The sequence below is a fragment of the Aythya fuligula genome, chromosome 15, assembly GCF_009819795.1.
Source record: "Aythya fuligula isolate bAytFul2 chromosome 15, bAytFul2.pri, whole genome shotgun sequence".
NCBI classification, from domain to species: Eukaryota; Metazoa; Chordata; class Aves; order Anseriformes; family Anatidae; genus Aythya; species Aythya fuligula.
Genome location: NC_045573.1, coordinates 3,146,557 through 3,172,707, shown reverse-complemented (window position 1 = coordinate 3,172,707; position 26,151 = coordinate 3,146,557). Strand labels below are relative to the sequence as shown.

General features: G+C 43.4%; 2 protein-coding genes across 2 annotated transcripts; both read right to left on the bottom strand.

Moving 5' to 3' along the window:
- Positions 1 to 713: 713 nt before the first annotated feature.
- FLCN (folliculin) lies at positions 714 to 9,987 on the bottom strand. Its single transcript, XM_032197777.1, has 12 exons — positions 9,823 to 9,987; positions 9,145 to 9,424; positions 8,403 to 8,549; positions 7,629 to 7,850; positions 6,989 to 7,149; positions 6,166 to 6,257; positions 5,787 to 5,977; positions 4,786 to 4,899; positions 4,324 to 4,447; positions 3,867 to 3,998; positions 2,935 to 3,040; positions 714 to 2,151 (listed from the first exon to the last, which is right to left on the bottom strand). The coding sequence occupies exons 2-12, from the start codon at positions 9,391 to 9,393 to the stop codon at positions 1,950 to 1,952; spliced, it is 1,740 nt and encodes a 579-aa protein (XP_032053668.1). The 5' UTR covers positions 9,394 to 9,424; positions 9,823 to 9,987; the 3' UTR covers positions 714 to 1,949.
- A 1,406-nt stretch (positions 9,988 to 11,393) lies between these two features.
- Positions 11,394 to 24,570, bottom strand: COPS3 (COP9 signalosome subunit 3). The gene is made up of 12 exons (XM_032197518.1): positions 24,501 to 24,570; positions 22,547 to 22,676; positions 20,902 to 21,014; positions 20,734 to 20,783; positions 19,838 to 19,930; positions 18,941 to 19,120; positions 17,530 to 17,670; positions 16,445 to 16,618; positions 16,023 to 16,109; positions 15,572 to 15,685; positions 14,890 to 14,970; positions 11,394 to 14,643 (listed from the first exon to the last, which is right to left on the bottom strand). The coding sequence occupies exons 1-12, from the start codon at positions 24,553 to 24,555 to the stop codon at positions 14,590 to 14,592; spliced, it is 1,272 nt and encodes a 423-aa protein (XP_032053409.1). The 5' UTR covers positions 24,556 to 24,570; the 3' UTR covers positions 11,394 to 14,589.
- Between the last annotated feature and the right edge of the window lie 1,581 nt (positions 24,571 to 26,151).

Below are 26,151 nucleotides of genomic sequence, written 5' to 3'. Positions count from 1 at the left end.
GAATAAGCTATTTTTTAAGGAACAGAAGCAGTTCGGCAGCTAGGAAGGCCTAAATGCCAAATAATGTCTCACCTGTTACAGTATGTAACTCTGATTTGTAGCTGCATAGTTTTAACTTGGAAAAATAAAAAATACTGGATCACATACAAGGTAGCCTCAAGAGCAAGCATCAACCTAGCACTTGAAATTCCAACCTTTTGTAATTACTTCTGTCAGTTTTATTTCCTTATTTGTGATTTTTTTTTATCTTTATTTTTCCCTCAAGGACTAGATCCAGCACATAAGCAGCAAGATGTATAATTCAGAGCTTCCTTCCCTGTGGATAGAACCGGAGCACCTCTTTTCCCTTGTTTCCTTATTGCGGGTTGAGAGATGCAAGCTTTGTTGTGAACCTTGAAATTAAACAACACCTTTCTTCCAAATAGGTTTGCTGTTTGAACATCCTGTGGTTATGTCCAGTCAAGCATTTTCTATCAATGTACCACTACATCTTCCTCAAAATACATTAAAAACAAAACAAAACAAAACAACAACAACAACAAAAAAACACACTAATACCTACGAAGTTAAGAGGAAAAGACCTCTTAAAGTGCTGTACATTAGATTTGGGCTAAGAGATGCAGGAACGATCTTGTGGATGAATTGTTCATCTTCTGGATGCTGCTTCTCCCACCCCAATACACGCACACAAATCAACACAAAATTAGGCTTTGTCCATTTTACAAAAATAGCTCTTACTGAGATTTAATGCTTGTCTCCATTTTACAGATGTTACAGACAAAAGCAACCTGCATATTTTATACATAAGAACAGAACTCGTGACAAGTTCAAACACCCCCCTCTGAGCTTGATTCTTGTTTGAATGAGTGTAGTAGGTCACCTGGGTAAAAGCTGCTTCTAGCTTGTTAAAAACATTTATAGTAATGTCAAGTTTTCCCAACAATGATTGAGGAAAAAAAACATGACTTCACAACAGAAACAGTAATTCCTTACAATACAGTTAAAGAATGTCCATTTAGTTAATTAAAAAATGCACCAATGTTGTCTTGAACTATTAAGCATTCAAAATAGCTACTATAGAATTATATAAGAATGGAGCACCTACAGGTTGGATCTTTTCGGCTTAATTAGGAAGCTAGAAAACTATATCTGAGGACAGAACACCAGAGACCTTACCCTGGAGAGGTTATCTTCATTACTTGGAAGTTTTGCAACACAGGCAAAACAAGGCAAGTATTTCACCCTCTAGAGAGGCAAGCAGACTGCATTTTGAGACTTCTTGTATTACAGTTCTCCCTCCCAGACACGATTCCCAAAGCAAATGCTGAAAATGTCTCAAGTTAAGATATAAATAAATTAAAGCGGAGTGACGTGACTCCAACAGGATACTCCTGACTTAACGCTACAGCAGAAAATAGTCTCTTTGTAAATCTGAACGTGAAGTGGTTTTAAATAATTTACACGTGATCCATACCCTGTGACATGTCACTTATTTTTGGTTCTTTTCTCTCAGACATTTAGGAGACTTATGTGAGATTCGGAGAGATTAGCTACATCCGTTCCCAGGAGTTCTGGATGCTGCCACAGGTATCTGAGTCTTGCCAATGAAATCTAAAATTGATTAAGCACCATAATACTTTAGGATGACAGCACAGGATTTCAAATAATTCCCGCTGATTCTTTGAAAGTTGCTGTATTTTAGTCTTGAGTGTGCAGGTCTAGATTTAGAGTTGAGTTTCAGGACAGACAGCAGCAATATTTATTAGCACTTATTAGTCCAGTCTCACAGCAATTAGAAAAGACTCAAGTCACTCTTCAAGTTAGTTTTAGGACCACAAGAATAGTGATGAAATTTCACTATCCACCTAACACACATGCTGCAGGCTCAGCAGAGGTAACTTGGGGTTCCCTGCAGTTATCTGAAGGCAGCAAGTGAGGTTGGGCACCCTTTAGTTCCGGGACTCCGAGGACGTTGGGCTGCGAACTGTTGACATCAGGTGAGACTTGTAAGTCTTGCTCAGGCCTGTCATCCAGAACTTGAGAAGCTTGACATTGTCCTCCTCTGCAGCTCCCAGAATGCTCAACAGTTTTTGTGTGTCTTCCTTGGGTCTGCTGTCCACTTTAGTGAATTTAAAGAGGACCTTCACTTTACTGCAGGAAACAAAAACAAACTCCTGTTACTATTACAATAGACTTGCATGCATCAAGCAGGAAACAACCAACTGTAGCTTCTCTCAGTACCTACTACAACTACTTGTTTATAAAAACCTCAAACAATATTCCAAAGAAATTATTCTCAAGCTTTAAATGAAGAAACCGGGGAGAAGAGGAGTACAGGAAAAGGGGAGATTAGTTAAGGAGATTACTCGTTTCAGCAGTAACACGCCTAACTCAGGTTTGATTTTTCATTCATGTGAAAAGTGAAATGATTAACTGTGACAACTGGGAATCTCCCTGCGAGGCACACATAGTGCCCATCTGGCCTTCAGATAAATTTACAAAACCTGAATGTTTTGTGAATTATTTCACATGACTGTTTGGTCTTCCTTTATAACTGCTTGCATCTCTGAAACGTGGTGCCTGAGGGTGCAACCACGATATCTGTTTGGCATGTTATCTGCACTGGAATATAGTGTGCATTGACAGGCTTATATATATTTGCATACTTAATCCTCACAATGTATATAAGGCAGACAAGTATTGTCACGTAGGTAATCTCCAGATGCATGAACTGAAGCATAAAGGTGAAGACCTGCTGAAAGCCAGAGAGGATCAGAGTAGAATAAATTCCAATCTTGTCAGCTCCCAGCAGTAAAGTTGACTGCTCTCAAGACTAAGGTCAAGGTTACCTGACTACAAGTTTGTCTGTACTCTGGTGTAACCATTCCAGGATTGACAACAAAGCTGTTTCTCTGAAAGCAGTGTTGTACTTACTTCATCCACTCCTCCTTCAGGCAAACAAGGCACTGATCCACAACATCTACAGAAAGGTTCTGGTTGGTCAGAGCAGCTTCAATCTTGTTCAAGATTGTAGGGCCAACTACAAAATCAGAAAGGAGGGAAACAGGGTAAGAAACAGGACTCACATCTACAGGTTACCCACTGAGACATTCACTGGTAATAGCAAGGACAAGTCCATTTATCCTATGACCTATGCCTGAATACTTGTTAGGATACACAGCTGCTGGAGCACAGAAAGAAGTCTAGAGGGAGTGAACCTTTGTTTTGCTTTGCACCTGTATCTTCAGCAGACAACGCAGAAAGGGTTAGCTATCTGTCCTATCTGTCAAAGATAGAGGCCAACATATCTAAATTAAGACTTCTCATTAAATCGAGATTGATGGATCCGACTGGAATCACATCTAGATGCAAGTGTTTAAGTTCTTGAACAAAGAAGGCAAGAAAAGGTCTGCCATTTCTGTACCAGTCCTACTGATCTATCAAGCAGAATATGGGAGATGATGAGTCATGCCATGGGCTTTATGTGTTTAGCAGATTAAGCTGAACTGACTCAAAAAAAAAAAAAAAAAACAATACCAAAAAACCAAACCACAGACAGGTACTTCAGGATAGAAAGTGTTCATCATGGGTTACAGAATAGTTTCCCTACAATTGCTACTGTGTCCATGTCACAGAATTAGTTTTTCATTTCTGAAAATTAACAAGCAAAACACTGATTGGGTAAAGCAAACCCTTTTTAATTAAGCAGACTGTGGTAGTAGTGGCAGTAAATTCTCAACCCCAGTTGTACAGTGACCCAGCTTTCTACTCAGACAGTACATGAATGGCAAAAAAAAGCAGTTAAACATCAGGATGCTCTTTTTAATCTCAGGGATATGAGTTTCTTCTGCTTTCAAAGCACTCACCTCGATCTGCTGCGACAGGGCTACCGCTGGTGACAACAAACTCGTACTTGTTGAGGGACTGCTCATCATCAAACAGAGTTGGGTAGAGACTGGACCGGGTAGCAGAGCGAACTTCCACAAGGACTGCAAACTCTGGAGCAAGAAAAGCCCAAAAGAACATTAACTATAATAGCTCTGTTTCTAAAACACAGCTACAAACTCTGCTCCTGGAAAACGCAGCTCTGGTAGCTTACAACACTTGGTCCAGCAAGAGCCTTTGCTGTAATCAGTAGGAAGCAGGACTTTCAGCTTTGGTACAATTAATGCTCATAGGTGTCACACCTTTCGACTACTGATCATGCAAGCATATAGGGAAAACAAAGGAAGTGCTACAGGTTTTAGTTCACGCAGCAAACTACCAATGACTTGGTAGTTTGTTTTTTTAGGTTAAAGAGAGGGTTCTGCTACAGGTTCTTACCAGATGATAATATGTGGGATGGGATTTGGACATGTGGACTAAGCCCTAAGAAGTTACATCGATATGCCTCTTCATACTGGTCACTGTAGGGGATGATCCGCACACAACCAACGGGCAGCATAGTCTAGAGAAGGAAGGAAACACGTTGAGAGAAACATTGGAACTAAACCAGTAAAGCACACTTTTCTCCACGATTTCCACGATCAGCCAGGACTTGGAGAACTGCTGATGCAGATTTTGCTTATTTGGGGGAGCAGAAGCATCTTACTCAGCTTAAAAAACTATGCAGTTGCTATCTGTGGACAACCAAGACATCCAAAGGTTGGATTCCCCGCCAGCCACATAATTTAGAACACATTCTCCACAAGATTACATGTTAGAGATAGGTCATTAGGAAGGCTGGACTACTAGAACATATATGGAAAAACAAGCAGCCAGGAAAGAAAGGAAAAAGTTTCTAACCCTTAGCACATCAAAAGCAGACTGGACAAGATCCATGTCTCGAGCTTTCCAGATGACCTGGTTCCCCATCAGAACGTGCCAAGCCAGCATGCGGAATGCTGATGCCCCAAGAACCTGAAATGAAACCATATAGCACTCATTAGGAAAATCAGTGAAATGTCCAGTCTGCCCTGTTAAAAACATGACTGCCACATAAGAAAACGTCTAGAACTGAAGAGCAGAAATTAACATAATAATTTAGCAAGTTGTGTGCATAGACAGTCATTCAAAAGCACAGCACCGAGTATTTCTTTGACAGGTGCTAAAGGTGCCACGCTATCACGCAAAGTAATTTTCACCTCCACCTGTGGTTTCAAAAACAAACACCAGCAAAGCATCACCTCACCACTGTGCCTAACCCGTGATCCAATTCAGCATTAAGCACAGTAAGAGAAGAGTTGTATTCCTAGGTTCTTCCAAATCCTTCAGTTCTCTGGCAAGATTACATGAATCAGCCTGCATGTTGGCTGAGTTAGTGGCTTTGGCAAGATGGACACAGGCCTGCTTGGAATGGGACTGAACGACTTCTATTAGGTGATGATAACTTCCAGGCATTTCTCTGATCTGAGTTATGTTCACAGCAGTGATTCAGTCATGAAATATTAAACTTTATTCTTAGACAAGCCCCCAAAGGCACACACTTGCAATACAGCGCTGTAGTTTCACAGCTTCAAGCATTCCAAATTAAGAGAAAGGAGAACAAAAGGAAGCTAAAAAGATAAAGGAGCATAAGTTCAGAAACACAGGAGCTATTTGTCAGGAGTGTCCAGGAAAGCAAGCTACCATGAAAGAGACTGTGGGTCTAATGCACTGTGCCTTCGCCCTCAGCCAGGTAACTGGAAACACTGGAGACAAGCTACATCTGCACAGAATCATGTTTTCTTTGTATTTTTTTTTTCCCTGAAACAGTTTTGTTGTAAGCAAATAATACCTGGCTTTGAAGAACTGTGTTCCTCTCTTACCTGTCTCATGTGCCTGAGAGAGCGGAAGACAGACAACCTTCTGTGAGCTACATTCCAGCTGCTGCAATCTGGCATCAGGGAGGTTTCAGGAGAGCATTTAGATAGCTCCTGTCCTTCTACAGCATCTGGCTGGGAAGAAGGCTTCTCTTCTTCCTCAGAACCATCCCAACCTTCTGACTCTTCTTTGAGGTCTAGCAAAAAAAGGCAGATTTGTTATAAATATTGCTGCTGTCTAGGAAAAGAAACTGCCTCCAAAGTGCCTACGCAAACTACAGTCCAAGAGAGATGGTTGCACTTACAATAATGACCAAAGAACTTGGTGTTTTACCAGCCTAAGCATTCTCAGAGGGTCTTCCATCTCTGAAAACTTAGATCTCACCTGCAAGTTTTTCCATCTGAACGAGGGTGTCTTCTGTTGGTGCTCCCTCCAGAAGCTTCTCTGTAAGTCGGCTGCCACAAGCTTTCAAAAGCCTGGGGACATTGAAAAAAACAAGTGGAAGCAGCATTTGTTAAGCTTGCTAGGTGCAAAAATCTGGAAAGAAACCTGCTGCAGTGAAGTCAGCAAAACATCCAACCACTAACCAATGTGCACTTCCAATCAACACATCTATGCTTTCCTCTGTGCCTCAGCTATCAGCGCATCTCACAGTTACTGCCATTCAGTCACCGAAGGGCCTACCATGTTGCAATTACCTCGTGCAATGTGCTCATCCCCATCCAAGTCACATGCCAGTGTTGCAACCCTCTCTGTGGCAGCTTTCCAGGGAAGCCTGATGAGCAAATCAGGCACTGGACAAACATGCCGTGGACTTCCACAGCCAAGTTACTGTGCCACATGGCTGCATCTCTCCCACTGCCTATCACAACACACAGGCACCTCCAGGTGAACAGCTGCTCTACTTCAAGTGCGAATCCCACATCCACCACACTAGGGCCAGAAGCAGATTATCTTGCATTTTTCCTTACTTGTTTTTATACATTATTGTTTCCATCAGCAGACTTTTTTTTGGTCCTAAATACATCATCAGTCTGCTGCCTTTCTGTGCTTTGCTAAGTAGTTTCTGATTTAGAAGGAGCTAAGTCCAACTTACTATATCAAGATAAACCACCCCAACACTCAAAACACATTTCCACCCTTTCAGAATATTGCAGCACCCTTTTCACGAAGGAGTTCTAGAAGGTAGAATCACAAGTGGCATTACCAAGCAAAGGAAGTATGCAAACATGCCCAGAGGTTTTCATCGTTGGTCAGCGACGTTAAGGAGCGGGCTGCGTTGCCATTCCGCTGGTGCAGGAAGGGAGTGAAGGCTGTGTTCATCCTCTGGGCACGCTGAGGGCACCCATACTGCTCCGCTTCAAATACCTAGAACACAGAAGAAGGGCAGTGTAAGACCCTGAAAAAGATAAAATACTTACACAGATTAAAAAAAACCAAAGCACATCAAGAAACACCAACAAATGAAAATGATGTATCACGGTCATCCAATATACACTGTAAATTATAGGAAAAGAAACAGAAGGGACATCTTATTCCTGATTAAGAAAAATTATTAAGCAACTTATCTGCTCCCAAAACACTGGCCTTCACAGCTTTGGTTACACTGCTAAAAGAGCTATTGTCTAGCAGTTAGGTCTGTGAAAAACATCAAGTTTGTCTTAAAAGGCCAGAGGCAGCGTGTTCCCTCCCTCCTGCCCACGCAGATACGCACTATCCTCTTGTCCCTTGTGCCAACCTTAAAGACTCCAGCTGCAGTGAGCTAGATCAGGTTTCGGATTGAAATACAAAGCAACTATCATAATTTTTGATGAATGTTGAGCCAGATGGACTCTGCACTGACCCACCTTAAGTGCTTTGCCCTGAAGCTCATCGATGATGCCTCTGATTTTTCCCAACAAGAAAGGCCATGAGTTGATGAGGTAAATCCGGTCCATCATGATGGTGATGATGCTGTACCAGCGCTGGAAGCCTCGAGCCAGGCTGTCTTTGATAAAGAAGGTGTGGCTGAACACAAAACCATGCTGTTCGTCTCCAAAAAATATAGGGCCTTCACGTCCTGGGCAGACCTGAATTTGAAGGACATACACCAAAGTAGCTCAGCTCATCACGCAGCTGAAACAGTAATGAACTGTTTGAATAAAATCTTCCTGCTCTTTAAAACAAATCTGATGAATAAAACAAACCTTTTTTAGGCTGCTATCCAAAATCTGTGGTAAAACAATCCTCTAGAGACATCCTACAAATACTACACAAACTTCAATTTAACTTTATTTTACAAACTCTGATCTATTCAACTACAATACTGCTGAGAATCCACAAGAAATTGCTGATCCTGGCATACAAGCATTGTTAATCTATAAGGCTCTTCACTTCTATGAGATGCTGAATGTTAATGGTCTACAAAGATCAGCAATTTCTTGATAAAAAAGCAACAGATTAAAACATTCTCACACGAGCAGTTTATCAGTAAGAAAGACTTCTGGGTCTTTCTTTCCACCCCCATTCCGTCCTTCTCACAGGCTACACAGATCAGCTAGGATCAGAAAAGCAGTATTTTTGATTTGAAACAATATATAAGGCCCTAGAGAGGCTTTCTTCTCGTACTCCAAGGCAGTTACCTCACAGCTCAGACTGCGGACACAGGCCTGGCGCACAATGCTGAAGAGCTGGGGGTGATTTGGGTGCTGGTGACTGACGTACTTGATCGAAGTTTCTTTGTCGTGGCTGACGAACCCAGGATGTCCTCCCGCAAGAGAGCGGCAACCCTAAAGATAGAAAAGCAAATTCAACGTAAATGAACGTGCAGTTGTCTAAGGTGTTTGATCGTCTCTTCATTTTTCCATCCCTGGCTGACCTAACAATACTACTGGCCATAACTTACACGGAAGCCAGGCACATAAACAACTGAGAACATACATTTTCTCCACCATTTTAATTGCTTTGACAATTTTGTTTCTCATTCAAGAGTTACAGACTAACATTAATCAATAGTAAGACCTGAGCTAACGAAGCAGTGACTCTTAGAGGATGAGGGAAGCATTTCTCAGCCTCACAAGACTAAAATGCATAGAGGGCTTAAAAGAGACCTCAAAAGACAATCTTGTTAAGGTCAATGGCCTCAAACACAGTCCCTTTAACATCCTGTCATGGGTAGCTGTACTGTGTAAAGACTTAGACGTTTTTTGGTGCTGTCAGTCATATTCAAATGCAAGTGCAGTTCACTTTTTTCATGGTAAAGAAAAAAAAACACAAACAAATAGCGACGCAATTTGCATTAGAGAATCCAAGAGCTTTTAGAAAAGTAATAGATTTAGTAAAGTAAAAGGCCACTGATGTCCACGCGCAGCTATTCGCACTTGCCTCACACATGTCTGACTTCTTCGGCCCTGGGCTGCTGGAGTCAGCACTGGCACCTTCAGCCGGGCTGTGCGAGCGGATCCTGCTGCTCATCTGGATGCCGCCCTCCTCCTCTTCCGCCTGCTCATTCTGCCCAGCGATGTCCCCGCTGCTGGCGCCTTGGGGAAGGGGCGAGTGCAGGACCTCGGTGCAGAAGAGGGTGCGGGGCCCGTGGAGCTCGCAGAAGTGGCAGAGGGCAACGATAGCATTCATAGTGAGAGCGCGGCGCGTCCGTCAAGGCGTCCTGTGAATAAAGAAGAAAGCAGACGACATCAGCACAGGGAACAAGCCTCAAACCCTGCTGTGCATCCCCCTCAGGGGCGGCTGAGCCAAAGGGAGAGGCCCAACCCTACATGGGGGGGGGGGGGTTTTATACCTCAGGCCTTGATGGGGGGAGAGCGAAGCGGCCTCGCTGCGCCCGGGTACCTCAGGGGAAGGCCCCAGGCGCCTCAGGGGGGGCCCCGGGTACCTCAGGGGGAGGCCGGTGCCAGGCCCACCCGCCCTCCCCACACCGCGACGGGGCCGAGGCCCCTCGGGCTGCAGCCCCCCGCTCCCTCACGCCTCAGGGCTCGGCCCCGGTCCCCCCTCAGCGGGCCCGGCCCCGTTCCGACCCCCTCCCGGTCCCCCCCAGGCCCCGCTCACCGCGGCCGCGGCCCCCCCAGCGCGTCCCGTGGCTGCGGGCAGCTGACAGCCGCGGCCCCGCCGGGCTGTACCATCCCCACCCACCGCCGAGGGGGGGGAGGTTATAGGGGAAGGTCACTTCTCGGCTGTTCGCTCGCCGCCCAGCAGGAGAAGGAGGAAGAACGGGGAGAAGGGAGGAGGAAGGAGGCGGTGAGGCGGCGCCCAGGCGGTGTCCTCACGCCGCAGCCCCGGTGCTGACAGGAGACGCCGCCGCGTCCCCCCCCCCCGCGCCCCGCCGTCATGGTTCAGGCGACGCCTTCGGCCCGCAGCCGCCCTCTGCACAGGGCTGGGCGGAACCATTACCTCAGAGGGTGCGGGGGGGGCTTGAAACTCCAAAAGACGTCTCCTTCTTTTTACTCGCTGATCCTCGCGCTGTTATCACACGGTGCAGAGCACACATCAGTGCTACACCTCCAGAAGCCCGGCTTCGGTCCGAGCCTGCGAGCCCCACAGCCGGAGGGGGCCCCGCTCCCCCTCTCCTACCCCCCGCAAAATGGTGCGGCCCACAGGGTGTGTCACGTGACCGCCGACCCGCAGGGGAGGGGGTAGGGGCGGGCCGCGCGCAGGCGCACTGCGTCCCCGCCGCGCTCTGAGGGGATGGCCCGGCCCCGCCCCTCGCCTGGGCCCCTGAGGGCTCGGCTCGGCCCCGGCCCCTGTCACGGGGAGGCTGCGGGGGTTACACAGCCCAGAGACAGTGAATTAAACACCTCAGCCGAGTTAAAAACACCTCGATTTAGGCTCTTACACATCTGCCCTTATTTCAGCCCGTCCTGTGTTGCTGTAGGGTGTCACATCTTACCACAGGGTTATTGCTGTGTGGAAACTACGCCACATATATGTCACGTACACCCCACAGCCCCTTTATTAGTTATCCTTTCAAGCTTCAAAATAATCAACTGCTGGGTTTTTCCAAAATAATCAACTGCTGTGTTTTTCCCCCACCCCTTCCCTTTACATTGGAGCTGACCTCTAAAGAGGTCTCAAGTATCTGAGTCTTTAAAAAAAATAAAAAAGTAATAAGTCTTCCCCAGGATAATGGCACAAATCATTCAGCTGAGCACAACTCATACTGCTACAAACCGACTGAAACCCCCCAAAAAGGCAGCTACCAGCGATACCAGCACCATATATTACGCCTCTGCTCCGAGCAGCCACATGTGGACTGAAGACTTGGGCTTCTGCAGAAGAAAATATTCAGATGGACAGTGAGATAGATGATGCTTGCAACACAATGATCAGATCTAAGTACAAAGAAGTCCTAATTTGCAGCACATTAGAGCCAAAGCCCATCTAATTCCAGTCTGTCTTGGACAAAGGCCAGTAGCAGCACTTCCCAAGACACAAACTGTTTGCACAAAAAAAAAAACACTACTTCTGTTTGAGACCGTCCAGGAGAGCTCTGAGAAGCTACCAGTAGATATCAAAGAACAAAAGATTCCCCCCCCAAAAACAAAAACAAAACACCTCTACAAAAAATCCAAATCCAAAAGCCCTACTATCTCATTTTTTCAGGCCAACCATTTAAGACAAACTAAGAATGACTCGTTTGTTATCTTTATTTTCCAATAGTACATTTAAACAACTTCTCAGGACTAACCTCCTCAGCCAGTTTGGCCATGCAGAAAACATTTCCTAGGTTACACAGATCACCTACGACAACACACACATGGGTCGCAGTTGTACTGTTGGATAGAGAAGGGAAGTGGTATAGAAGGAGGCAACTTGAGTTATGCAAAAGCGCGTGGCGCAGTGGGTACTACTGCAGGTGTGTCAGCAAAGGTCACTAACTAGGGTTCCTCAGTGGCACAAAAGTAGGAGGGGTGATTGTATACATACAGCTTCCAGCCTTTATTTTTTTTTTTTTTGGAAAATATTTTATTACCTGCTAAGCATAACTGAACTAGACCCCCCTCCTGTGGCTAAGAGGTGCAGTTGCAGGACTAATGCTACCTTCAGAGCTGCGTTTTTCTCTCTTTGCTAATTAAGGTGCTTGAAAATATGAGTTAGACACCAAAGCATGCACTCAGTATTTTGTGAACACATCTTGTGGCCATGCATGATGAGAACTAGCCACAGGCCCTCTGAGAGTCTAAGTTCAAGAGCACACAGTGTTCCTATATTTGATCAAAAGTCCTTCCCTGCAATAAATACAAATTAAAACCAGAAAGCTCAAGTGTTCTCAAAGCATCTCAGCTGACCACAGCCCATGCAATTAGTTCCAAGACGTGAAGAAGCTACTTCATTAAAAATCTGACTTAATTTCAACAGTATCTCAAGACACGCAGATGCCAGACCATATGCATTTATCAAGCCATTACTTAAAAGCCCTTCCCCAAAACACTTTTGGTGAAGGCTTTCTCTCTACTCATTCTACAGGTGGGACCTGACTTTGAATTTTCAACAGCAATGAAGAGTTTAACAGCACAACTATCCACGTCAGAAAATGAATCGCATCATCTCTCTTTCAAAGCATTTGCCTTCTTAAAAATCAGATCAAGTAGTGTAATACGTCATTTGAAAATATTACATAAATATATCTGCCATCCTTCTGACGTGTACTATGGATTTATTTTATCTACTTTAGGAAATAAAAGAAAATATAGCAGCTATTTGCCAAGTGTGTATATTAGTTTGCCATTCTCTCAGCAGAACATCCACACTCACTAACAGGAACCAGCGCTACCAAAGCCCAGGCACTGCAAAGGGAGCATTTCTGGTTCTTCTCAAGCTCCATGAAAGCATTCTGCATACCTTCTCCCCCTGGCGAGCAAGCCCTTGGCGATGAAAGGCAAGCCATCCACATTTTTGTGTACGTGGCAGTTCGGGGTTAGTCATTTGCAATACTCGGAGTACTGCACATAATTGTAAACACTTCCACAACCCAGCTTTGTGCTCCAGCCCACAGCACAAGTAATCACGTGTTTAACACTTCCACAGTACCAGAGCAGAAAATTGCATAAACCAGTTCAGCATTGAAATCACTGCAGGATTAACTAGGAGAAATAAAAGTTAAAAACCATAAATATCTTTAATTGTAAGGCTAGTAAGGCAAGTTAGGGAAAAAAAAAAAAAAAACAACAGATTTTGCTTTAGGTGTAAGAGTTGCCTTCAAATACGGAAGTCACTAGGCTATGGAAGCACAAGGTCTCAATGGTGAGCCACTAACACTATGGACCTATGCTGTGTTCACTACTAAATTGCTATTTTATACTTTAAAAACTTCATTCACCACCTAGAGAACAAGCTGGGGATAGTTCTCTTCTACTAGAAAGCATACTGCTGTCACAGAGGCTCTGCTAGAATTAAGAGAGAGGTTTTAAATAAAAACCCCGGCAGTTCTGCATCTGCACTGGAAGCACAAATGGATTATTTTCAACCATGGGTGACCTCAACACATACAAGTTGCACAGAGCAAGAGCCAGAAATGCTCAGCTCCCACTTCAGCACCTGAAAAAAGCTGGCAGGTTAGCAGTAGCAAGCAGCTCCTATTCAAGTGTTTAAGCAGGAAGCACTGGATGCTGAGCTTCTCACATTCTGCCTTGATGACAGGTGTATTTATGCCCGATAGGAGGAGATTTGCACTGACATTAAGTGTTTCAAAAGGTGACTGAATAGTTAGAATCTTCAGATACATGAGAGCTACAGAATAAAGAGACCACTGATTTAAGGAGTGAGCACTTGAAGGATCCAAAAGGTTTTGTTTGAAATAGTGAATTAAATAAGAACTAGATGCCATTCCAGCATCCAAATAAAATCCTGCTTTGTTAAGGTAGCTGTATAGAACTCCATCATTAAGAATTTTGTTTGGAAACAGAGAAATGATCTATAGCATGGCCTTCAGTTAGAACTGATTTCCACCACAGAAGTATAGTACAGTAGCGTGTTGAATACCTTCATGTGTAAGAGCAAAACTTTAAATTTCTTTCAGTGGGAACAACTTCACATCCAGCATCCTCCAGAACACGCAGGTCTTCCAAATATCCTTGTTTAGGCCTAATAAATTTGATCCAAGAGCAAACATTATTAGGAAGTGTTTTGTACCAGAAACTTAAACTCATAAACAGCTATCATGTATAGATTCCCTATAGAGATTTCTGCTTTTCAGCAAAGCCTCCTAAACAAGGACTCGTTAATATGCTTACCCTTTTGGGAAGAACATGGTTCTTATTTCATCATTTAAGAGACAGCAGCCAACTACACCGGGTATATGCAAATTATGAAGTAGAGATTATTATTATTATTATTTTTTACTTAAATTCCACCCCTTCTCCCCCCACCATACAATGATAAATCTGCACTTTGAGCCAACTTTAAATACAGAACGAACCAGTAATTATCTTGTAAGCGAACCAATGCTAGTTTGTATTCTTCCCTGAATAACACTTTTTTTTTTTCTGCAGAGGAGGAAAAAGAACTGCTACAGAAACACTGCAACATTCAAACCCTTTAAAACAAAAGGTAGATTATTTAATGCATTAACGATGTTAATCTGAAGATAAATAAATCCACAACAGACTTTTAAGTTTCTTTTGAGATTTCCTTTTTCTTTGCAGAGAATATTTCTGAAATTATACAGTACTGAGAGGGTGTTCTTTTATTTTCTCAATGTCCAGGTGAAAAGCAAAGCTCAGTTCTCTCTGCTCTCTTCATGGAACTCCTCAATGCCCTATTCCAGGCGTGATTCTCTTAAGCTTTTACTTGAAAGCGGAGTGGTGAGCAACATTAATTTCAGGAATAACTGGATGGTTTGGTCCCTGAGTCATCTTCTTGAGAGCCCATACTCTGGAAGAGAAAGAGTTATTTCTTTAGAACCAGGTCTGAAGATTTACCTTTGAGACAGACATTTCTTTGAAGTTAACAGGTATGGAAATTAAGTGGATATAAAATAACAAGCACTTCTTTTAAACACGATGTTTATGCACATTACATTGATGTGTAACTGTTAACTCTATACATACCAACATTCAGTGCAATATACTCACTGCACTTCATTTGTTACAAACTCTTACAAAACACTACATTAGTTACCTTCTGCACAAACTGAGGGTTCACAGTGATCTCTTGATCCATGGCTTTCAGTCGTTCATCAAGCTCTATACATTTCAGCATCTTAAAAAAAAAAAAAAGCAACATACTAAGCTGATTACTTTGTCCAGCTTGTACAAGATCTCAAAGATAGTTCACGGCTGTGCTACATAGAACCAGCAATGTTTGCCATCACAAAAGTTCAGCGTGAAAATCTTCTCTGCCCTCATCTCCCCAACAAAAGTGTCATACCACTTTTTATTCCCTTGTTTTGATCCATGTCTTCCCAACAATCCTTTTTAAGGCCACTGGCTGACAGCCCCATGAGAGTCAACCATCTCAGCCTGGAGGCATGTTATTAACAGCCAGCAGAAGAGATCCTTGGACTCTCAACCTAAATACCATCTTTCTAATCCAGTCAGTCCGAGGAACTTCACACCACCAACATTAAGCAGTCATTCTACTAATGTGTCTTAAGCCACACAGAAAATAACAGGAAAGTCACTGACAGTAATTGCCTACCAACCTAAAACCTTTAAATACTGGTACTGTAAAATAGGAATGATTCATAGCTCTCAATCTCTACATGTAAGTTACCTACACTGACATCTCCCAGCAGCTTTATGATTACAGACTATGGTTCTTCAGTAGAAATTCCAAAAGTATGAATATCGTAAAGATTTACCTCCTGATCAATGTTATGAAGCATAGCTGGATTGTTATATTTTTCAGGATTATCATGGAAACAGACCATACCATCTTTCTGATTAATACTTGCAAAGATTTCACCATCTTCTATCTGAAATAAGAAAGGGTTTAATATCAGGTATCAGTAAGAACAGAATTTCAGATAACTACACCTTGACTCTTTGTGGAATCATCTTTAACTTATTTACTTTTTATTTCTTAACAACCTCCTGAATACAAAATGATGCACGCTTATTTTAGGCAGAGAACATCTGAATTTTTGAACAGCCTAAACACCACAGCAGACTGACAGTATTTCCTTCAACCTGGTAAGAACCATTCATTCATTCTTCAGACATTTGGAACATGCACCACAAAACCAGACACTTTAAAAGGCTTTCATTGGATCATTTTTTAAATTAGTAGCTTTGTCAAGTCACAAGTCTTACCATGTGGAGGACGTATTTTTCTGCTTCTTGGGGCCCCGACAACTGCACTCGACTTGCCATGTCTTGTAATGACAATGTTAAAAATGTCTGAAATTTAGAAAGCACCAAACCATTGAAACCAGATGTAAGAAACTCAGTTCTTACTGCAAAGATAATCTGTTACACTGCACATCGTATGCAGACCAAACTGATGGAGTCATTATTCCATTTCATAAACAGCCAACAGAACTGGTTTTCTGTATAAAGCATCTGAAAGCCTCGATGCTACTTCACAGACATCAATCTGCTTTAGTTATTTCATTGTGACATTATTATATTGTCATTTTGCTCTCATTTGAGTAAGTTTCAGAGATACATCCTTTAAGGAACACTAAATCACTCAATTTCTCAGCAAAATAAACCAAAAAAAAAAAGCATCTTACCTTGGTTAGCCTCTGAATATTCTTTTTGTAGAGAGATGACAAGCATTGCTTAACCAGCCCCATATTGTTATCCCTTGTGAATGTTTCGCTGTGTTTGTTCACCAGATTTCGAAGCTCCGAGGGTTTATTGGTTGAATAAACTTGCGCTAATTCATGATAAGCATTGCTAAGGGGCTGCAATTAGAAAAATAAGAACTCTTCTTAAAGAATGTGGTGTTCAACCAGCCTTACAAGTTCTATTCACTGCTTCAACATAAGTCATACAGATATAAAAGGAAATTTAAGTAAGCTCAAGTGCCTCTCAAAATACAGGTGATGTCCATAAGGCTTCAGAGCAACCACAGATCCTTGTACACTCAACCTGTATTAGTGCTATGAGAGGCATCATTCAAGGACCTGTGTATTTTAGTTACGGCAAAGCATGAAAAAGAACATCAGTTGATCACCAGTTGAAGAAAGCTGAATTTAAGATCAGTAGCTTATCAATTAGTCATTTCTGACCTATTATATTTGTTCTAACCTCTAAGACACTGTCATCCTTGATCCCAATGAATCCCAGTACGGACAATACAGAACCAGAGGGTGAAGATTGTATTTTTGTCTTCTACACCTAATCAGAATGCTTAGTGACTCCAAAATGGAGCCTTTTTGGAAGGTTCAATTCATTACTATAAAGCTGATGTTTTGGAATAAAGAGTTTTACATTTTTTATTTAAACTGTATGAAGCTGCAGGTTGAATGTTTTTACAACAGTGGCATTGCATATTGAAAGCCAAGTGAAACCTGAGTCATCTTTGAGTTCTAAAGTAAAAGGTCAGTAGGGGGATGTGTAGTATCAGCAAAGAGTATTGATAATTAGAGTCCTGTTCAACCCTACAGCGTGTAAGAGATGTAAAAGTTGCCAGACAATGTTTAGCCATCGTAGACTAGAAAGAAAACAAGAAATTGTACTGACACATTGTGCATTATTCTGCATGATCTGCAACACTAAACAGCACCATCAAATGAGGATAGAAAAATTCTTGCCCACGTGGTTTACAAATTCACCTGCTGTTCTATTATTTGACTGTTTTTGCAAGACTTACCTTAATGAATCTACCAACTATTTGGGAAGTATATTTTGGTAGCTGTTGAACTTTGCCAAGTAGTATCAAAGAAACTAGAATATACTTTTTATATGATTCCAACATAATATGACTGACTGCCATGGCTGGAGTAGTTATTGCCTAAGCAAGAGAAAAAGAAATAAAGCAAGTTTAATATACTTACTTGTAGATAGCAGTAGTTATTGTATTAACCAAATCTCAATTTAAAGCTGCATGCAGGAAGGATAGAATGACATATTAAATTCACCTTTGAGTTTTAAAGCTTATCTAACTTCTGTCAAAAGTAAATACCAAAAAACGTCCTAAATAAGTAAATTCTACATAAAACTACTTTTAACATATCAAGTTACAGTGATGCCTGCCTTGCTGTGATGCATAAAATCAAATGGAAACTTCTTTCTGTGGGATGCATCTGAAGTTGTACTATAGATCACCTGTGGCTATGTGTTATGAACGATTACACAGTTCCCATGGAAGATGGATTTATACTGTAAATTAGTATTTTATTTTATAATTTGAAGAAGGATTTCATAAAGATATTACATCATCCCATATCAAATTTAAGCACACTGAAAGAGGCTTGTAGAATAGGGAGAAGGGATTTTGGTTTACTCCAAGACTGTTACTCAACAACTCACCCTTGTCTACAGAAGAAACTGATGCAAAATAATAAAATGCTGCACATTTGACCTTTTTCCCCCCCCCCACTGAGTTTTCCCAGTTTTGTTATTTTCTTTCACGGAGAAAGTAAAGCAGCAATTACTGTAATGGAAGTTGCACATCAAGCCTAGCATAAAATTAACGAAGGTCTTAGGAAGCAAAACCACTGAGCTTATTTTTCTTAAAAAAATACATAATTCCAAGTATCAGCTTTTAAACTGTTTCTACGCCAGCAGTAATAAGCAGGCATTTGAAAAATATTTATAGTGAGATAAATTTAACATCAACCTTTGAGTTGCATAGTTTTATGGTGTAAGAGTTACTCAGCTGTAAGCGACCTTCTTAAAAGAAAACATTTCTAAAGTCACTTTGTTTGCTACTTTACTTTGTACGCTAAAGGATACCACTTATGCCAAACCCTTCACAAAACAGCTAATAAAATAAAAACTAACCCAGATCATTTTTTTATGTACAACTGTGATGCACACACATGCAAAAGCAAAGCCAATATGCATGATGAACAGCAGGATAGATCTATTAATAGAACTGTATCCTAAAGGTTAAGAACAAAAATAATCAGGGCATGCTTGTGCTTTATGCTAGTACATAGCTCTCTTTTCTACCCTTCAAGGCAATTCAAAGATAACGTGTTAACCTGGTGCTATCACACTTGCTGCTTTTGCCTTCTAGTTCCTCACAATTCAGACTTACCCTTCCAATTGAAAGTTACCTGTTCATAAAAGTAGAGTGCTCTTTCAAAGTTCTTTAGCCCAGTGTATATCATCCCACCATAGTAGTAGTAACATAAAAAGTGCTTTGCATCATATGCCCCATTCTCTTTACAAATATCCATCATGTCCACGTCTAGATACGGGAGGGCAGGTTTAAAGCATTTTGCTAACAAACAGAGCTATAAGAAAACAGAGCAAGTTTTCATAAATTAGCCATTGCAAATTCTCATCAGGAAGAAGTTAGAAACTACTAAATGAACTTAGTTTCAATAGATCTCACTCCTCCAAGGGTGAAGAAGCAGTGCATGTCAGCAAATACAGATTCATTGTAAAGTGGCACTTGAAAAAATATTAACACTGATCACAAATTGTTATAAGTTATCTGAATCCTAAAAAAAACTAGACCGACAAAGCTGCTTGCAAGTCCTGGCCTTCCAGGCTACTGTGCTGGCAGCACTAAATATTGCACTGAACATTCCCATCCAACCCCAAATCCCAGGAGCCAAGAATGAGACAGAAGTGCATATCCAGGCCAAAGACACCGAGACAAACATGCCTTTTGTCAAACTTGAGCAAACAGTATCTGGCCATTACACTCACACTGCCTAAAAGAAGCTGTGCATGACTTTCAGCCCAGAGAGAAAGACTTGTAGAAGTCATGAGCAAAACCAAAGAGCTGGGGGCACACACCGAACATTTAAAACAAGGAGAAAGGTGTTTTATTTCAGTATATCACATCATTGACTACTGGAAAAGATGAAAAAAAACCCACAAACACCCAAACCCACAATCAAAAGATATTTTTACATTGCAACATGTGAATATGCATTTCCTCAAAGGGTTATAGATATTCTACAAGCTTTTACTCTCAGAATAAGCCCTTGTGTCCCCCTTACCTGGCAGAGATCTGCATGTATTGAGGTCAGCTGGTTTGTGTTCATCTGCATCTTGTCTATGGCTTGTCTGAGAATGCTAATTCCTCGCAGGGGCTGTCAGAAATTACATCTCTTTCAGACAATTTCTCATAGATGGCAGCACATTGGATCTTATGTTGACACTTACAAATGAAAAATAACACTAATTGACAGGTTCCATTAAGTAGTAGTTAACTTGAGGTTCCCTTTTTGTAGGATACTGCAGTCTCTCAGAAAATAAAATCAGTCTTGGCCATACAACTTCTGATAAACTAAATAATGCCATCAATTCTGCTCCACAACGAGAATCTCGTTGGGAATACATTTGTTTGTAGTGATAACAAAGCTTTTTATTGACCCCGCAGCACTATCTAAATTCCCACTGAATAAGGAAATGCAGGGCTCTCACTTTATTTCACTTAGACCACACTGGATCTCTGCTTTTATTTGAAGCTAGATTTCACTCAAAATGCCCTCAGAAAGTCAGTATCTTGCCTTAAAACAAGAGTCCCTTACATTTTAAGGCATTTTGGTAAGGATGTTATATAACACTGGTGAGAATAACACTGATGCTAGTATCACTGACTCACCAGTGCTAGTAGTTTTTGCAGCTCTCTCCTACTCACGCATACATTGTCTGAAGAACATCCTTGGTACTAGTGATTTCCTGGCTTGTATGTGAGAGCATGATTCTAGGCGACTCTCCCCAAAATTTTAAGCTAAGTTTTCCTTAAAGAAATTTTAAAATCTCACTTTAGGTTCATTACCTCTCAGTAGACTTAACCCACCAGGAGCTGCACAAAAATATTTAGCACTGAGTAATGCCCCTTTTAAGAACTTGGATATGTAGGTAGCTTAGTTGTACCAAGCTTGCTTACCTGTTTTCTCTCCACAAGGGCATTTGTTAACTGGTGGCACAGGCCAGCAACTAAACACAGCAAAAAACAAACAAACAGAAAAGAAAATTAGTGGAAAAAAATAATCAGTAAAGCCAAACTACACCAAAATATGTAAATTTTGATTTTATAGAAAACTTTTTAACTTACAAGTGTCTGTTGCATATCTAATGTGTTCCCCATTGCAAGTGCTGATAAAAAGCTGCACCTGTGAGAATAACGTTTCGAAGTCAGGGATGCTGGGCATAGAAAACTTCACAAACCTAAAACAAGACAAAAGAAAAGTTTAACATTTAAAGCTTTTTGTTTATTAGTCTCCAAACGTTCACTGCTGTCTCTGCAGATGCACGCAGCCGCTTGCAAGCAAACCCAAAGTGTTTATGACAGATGGCATACGATTTCCCCAGGAGTTGCACAATTCTCAAACGTACACTTTCAGTGCATACTCCTATTGGGAATCTAGTGTGAACTACAATTTTGAACAAACCATGGCAAATAAAGACCACTTCACCTGGTACAATGACTACAATCATAACAGAAACAGTAGCTAACAGTCATAATTTTAATAATAAACCACACAACTTTTCTGGACACTTTACCTATGCTGCAGCCACCTCCTGCTTGAATGTGCTACAGCTTTCTTAACCACTGCATTGTTAGACTTGTATCTCCTGATAAGAGCTCCTTCTTTTCCCTTCCAGTTCCTCTCATCTCTGCTGGTTCCTTAGCACCCTATGGGCCGCAGACTCGCACACTGCTTCTCCTGGAAGATGAGTTATGATTACACTCATCTGCATGCAGTGAGAACTCTAGCTCTGCACCCTAGAAATGTCACCAAAAAACAAACACACCTATTTAACGCTGTTGGAAGGCATCCAACCCTGCCCCTACTTGAGTTGCTCTGCACTATAATAGGCAGTTGAAGCCTACCTAGATCGTAAACAGCCATTCCCCACCAGGGTTAGGGCTGTCCTTTCCTGTCTCTTCACAAAGTCTTACTTTGTGAGTTTCCCACGCCAGTTTCAACCAGGAACACTTTCCTCTATGCTTCACTGATACCATCTCTTCAAATAATACATTTTGCATATTCTTTCTTACAGCTACTTTCCTTTCTCCACCTTGGATACCCTGATTTTTGTGAATTCAAGAGCACATTTTCGTGAAATTCTAATGAATATTAAGTTTAGTATCAATACGCAAAACAGTCAGTTTGCTGCAAAGGGGTAACAACAAGTACGTGATTTCTGATCTGCCCTTTAAAAGAGCATTTTAAAATACACCCACAGACCCTTCACTTGTAGTTAGGTACAACTGGAAACGATAGTTTGAACTTCATGGCCAAACCTCAGAAAAAAAAAAAACAACAAAACACCACCAAAACAAAATCCAAACCCCTTGGTATCACCAAGGCAATCCAAGGATTATCTTTAATTAAAGACAGCAGCAAGACCCTCAGTGCTGCCTGCAGATAAACACCAAGAACTATGATAAGAACCCCTGTGTCACTAGGGAAGAAACCCAAAAAACACATTGCTTAATGCTCACAGCTTGGCTTACAAATGTCCTGCCAACCAAATTTTAGAAGTCAGGCTTGTATCTTTTTGCTGAACAGATAAGGAAAAATACTTACACAGCCATAAACAAATTGCTGTGACATTTCTTCTAGTAAAGAAATTGCCCTGAAAGGCAGACTGAAAGTATTTTATGTCTAAAGGAAAAACGTTTGGTTGGTAATTCATCGTGTTGTCAGAGCTTTTGGTACGAGAATAGTTAGTAAAAAGGAAGCAACACTTACAAGACAGCAAGAACTCCCAGCGAGTGTTCCTGCACATCCAGGGCACCAAGCACTGTATCCAGGTGGGAGAGGTTTTTTGCTAGCAGTTCTCCACTTTTATTGATCAGCTCACAAAGCTGGGTCATTTGCCCTGAAACACAAAACATTCTTGTCAGACTCCAGTTAGGAAACGCTTGTGCATTCCTGTAGTTCATCACACCTTGCTTCCCTACACAGCCTGAGGAAAAGGCAGCATCCCCCAGAGCATTTACTTTTCTGCAGTAGGACAAGCACAAATTTTCAACAAGCAAGGTACCTACATACAGTAAGCTTTTCCTAATGTGACAGCAAAGTTTCTGGCTCTTGGCACTGCAAAGCAGGGACCTCCCTCTGCATTATGATGAACTGCTTTCAAAATCTTTTTTTCTTTTTTCCCTCAGAACTACCAGAATTAGAACTAGGTCTTTCTGAAGCAGAGTTCTGTTTTAATGTTCAGTCCTTGCAGATTAGACAGATTAGAAAGAAGTTATTTTGCCCTTACAAAAGTTTTCCTAAATTAAGTAATAGTGCCCCCATTTATAAAGATTAACGGTATTCTCACATCTCTGTCCTATTCATTTGAAAAAAAAAAAAGAAAAAAAAAAGAAACCTAGGAAGCCTTAGCAATAAAACGTTAATTTTGAAGTAACTGAGGGATCAAAAGGCCTGAATGTAGGCCCAGAGCCCAGGAACCCTATAAGCCCACCCCAAAAACAGCCCTCTACATACAAAAAACTCCAGGTGTCAGCATGGAAAGAAACAGGGCTTATAAAACCATGATTTGGTAACGCTACTGAAGCGTTGCAAAACCTGACTTCTGATGCCCTCCTTAACAGAGGAATCCTACTGCTATCATCTAGCACTCCCTCTCCCCCTTCCCCCAAAAAATCCCAACTGACCAGCCCCATAAGAGGCCTGCCTAGGCGCCCCTTTATGCCACCTCCTGTGCAGCTGCACGCTGACAGCCAAGGAGCAGCAACACCACGAGCACACATACTTCTCCTGGAGGCTCACGTGAGCTCCAGCTGCCTCTGGTTTACTTTTTGACAGCGAGCATCTATCTGGTTAGTAATTCCATAACAAACAGCTTCCCCTTTAACCTTCTGCACCTACAAAACCTTACAAAAATAAGCCCCCCAGCTACACTGAATGCATACAAGGACTTGGCACCTTCTGTCTGTTCCACCTTGCAGGTACAAACCGTCTCTTGCACCTGCTGTCCCCAGTAAAAGCACTACACATTTAATAAGTTAAACCAAACTATGAGAGAATTTGAGCTCCACCCAAAAGTAACTGCAGAGAGAAAGCCTGAGGCCACAGAGGGAAATAGCAGTTTTCGATCATTCCCAGGGCAGAGAACACAATTTAGGGAGCATTAACACAAGAAGTAGGAAACGCCGTGCCCAAATGCAGGCAAAGCTTGGCAATGAATCTGAGACGATCTAAGCGGGGATATTAAAATATTTGGTGATATTTTATGGATATTCGGTTCTGGGAACTCTGAGGCTTCCCTTCTCTCACCCTCTCCCACCCTAACCCAAAACCCCTCAGCACCCCAAACCTTCAGCACCCCAAATCTGCGAGGCGGGGCTGCCCTCCCTGTGCCCCCTTTCCCTCCACCACCCCCAAACCCCTCAAAAGCTCCCCCCGGGCCCCAAACTCCCCGGTAGGACCTCGGGGAGCCCCCCACTCCCCACACCCACCGAAAAACCCCGGGGATGAGCACAGCTCCCCCCTCCCTAACCCCCTCCACCCCTCATCCCCCCCCCCATCCCCACAACCGTGACAGGACCAGGCCCGGGCCCGCCCCCAACCGGCGGCGCAAGGCCTGAGGAGAGCGGATGAAGCCCCGCCGGCCTCCCCACCCCCTCGTTAACCCCTCCCCGAAGCCGGGGGCTGCCGGTGGGGCCGGTGGGGCCCCGGTGGCGGCGGTCACCTTGGGCCGAGAGCTGCCGCACGCTGTTGACGAACTGCTCCAGCGCCGACGCCATCTTGGCGGCGCGGCCGCGCGCGCGCTGCGGGCGGGGCGGGGCCGCCGGTGACGGGAGGGGGAAAGGAAACGGGGCTTAAGTGACACCTCCCCCAGCCAATCGGATGCCGCCGCGGGGCCTCCGCCCCGCCCGCCGGTGCTGCGCGTCATTTCCGCCGCCTAGTGAGATGGGGGAGCCGCGGGGGGGGAGCCCGCCGCGGTTGCCATGGTAACCGGCGGCAGGCCGGAAGTGCCGCTCCCCCCCCCCCCGAGCGGGAGGCCATCTTAGCGCGAGAAGCCGTGACTCAGCAGGGCCGCGGGGTGATGTCATGATGGCGTCACCATGGCGTCACGCGTGGGGTTTGGGGCTGTTTCAGGGCCCTCCCCGGTGCCTGGATTGAAAGGAGGGGGTGTGTGTGTGCTGCCAGTGCGCGGCCAGAAATAAAGCATGAGATCCCGGTCCTTGCTCTGAATCACAGAAATATCACAGAATCATCACAGAATTATCACAATTACCACAATTATCACAGAATCAAGGTCGTTAAGCACCTCCAAGCTCATCTGGTCCAACCCCCCCTACCACCACTGTTACCACTGAGCCATGTCCCCACGTCCAACCCCTCCTTGAACACCCTTGGGGACGGTGATTGCTCGAGTGAAATAAGAATACAGCCTCAAAACTTCACATTTCCCCCTGAAACTCACATTTATGTTACTGTTACATACACCCAGCTGTCAGGAATTCTGTTCCTGCATTCACTCCCTTTCTGTATTCTGTATATTCACTCCCTGACCTTCACCAAGCCGTTTGCTCTCCACAGCCCGTCTGCCCTTTACATGAAACAAGAACAACATACTCCAAGGAAAACAAGCTGGAACCGAAAGATTAAATATTCTGGATCCGCTAAGTCGTGTCGTTGCTGTCAGCTAAAATCTCTTCCTCCCCAGCCCAGCGGTTGCCTAATGCTGTTAGTCACACTCTCGATGCCTCCCGGCTCTTTACCAGCTTAAATCCCCAAAGTGGTTTTTGGGCCATGGTGATGTTTGGTCCTGTGTCAGAACATTCAGCCCTTTACGCATGCTGTTTTTGTGCCAGCACTTGTTTGTGTCACTTTGAGTCCCCGTCTCCACGGCCACTTTTGCAAATGTTTCCCATCACTGATGAGTTCTGGGTGCACTGAAGAGCTCTGGGTCCATGTTGCAAACCTCCACAAGCGCTTGTGTGGACGGAGCTGTCAGATCCAGCGAGGTTTCTGGGCAAACTCTCACTTCTCCCCACGACTTGCTGTAAGGGTGCTGCTATATTTCACACTGCATCTTCGCAGCAAAAATCCCCCCGTGGCTTCCACCTGCACCCCTATCACCTCCACGCACCCCAATACACCCACCGCACCCCCTGCAGCTACAAACAGACCCAGGGACATAGGGGAGGCAGTGGTGGGGGGTCATAAAGGATTCCAGCCCTGCCTTCACCCCCGGGGTCCCAAGCCGGGGCAATGGGTCCCAAGGGAGACCCCAGCACCCTGGCATCGGGTGCAAGCCCCGGGGCTGCACCGGGGGCTACGGGGAGAGAGGAGGGAGAAGCCGGGGGGAGGCTTCAAGAGGCTCGGAGGCGCTG

Bases quoted from the DNA above. Each gene is read 5' to 3' on its own strand.
- FLCN (XM_032197777.1), bottom strand. From the start codon at position 9,393: ATGAATGCTATCGTTGCCCTCTGCCACTTCTGCGAGCTCCACGGGCCC. The intron at 7,851-8,402 runs GTAACTGCCTTG...CTTCAAATTCAG, and splicing joins TCCGCAGTCTGAGCTGTGAG to GTCTGCCCAGGACGTGAAGG. The intron at 5,978-6,165 runs GTGAGATCTAAG...TTTTTTTGCTAG, and splicing joins TCAGATGGAAAAACTTGCAG to ACCTCAAAGAAGAGTCAGAA.
- COPS3 (XM_032197518.1), bottom strand. From the start codon at position 24,555: ATGGCGTCGGCGCTGGAGCAGTTCGTCAACAGCGTGCGGCAGCTCTCG. The intron at 21,015-22,546 runs GTAAGTGTTGCT...GTCTTGTTTTAG, and splicing joins CTGGGAGTTCTTGCTGTCTT to GTTTGTGAAGTTTTCTATGC. The intron at 15,686-16,022 runs GTAAGACTTGTG...TTCTTATTTCAG, and splicing joins AAAAATACGTCCTCCACATG to ATAGAAGATGGTGAAATCTT.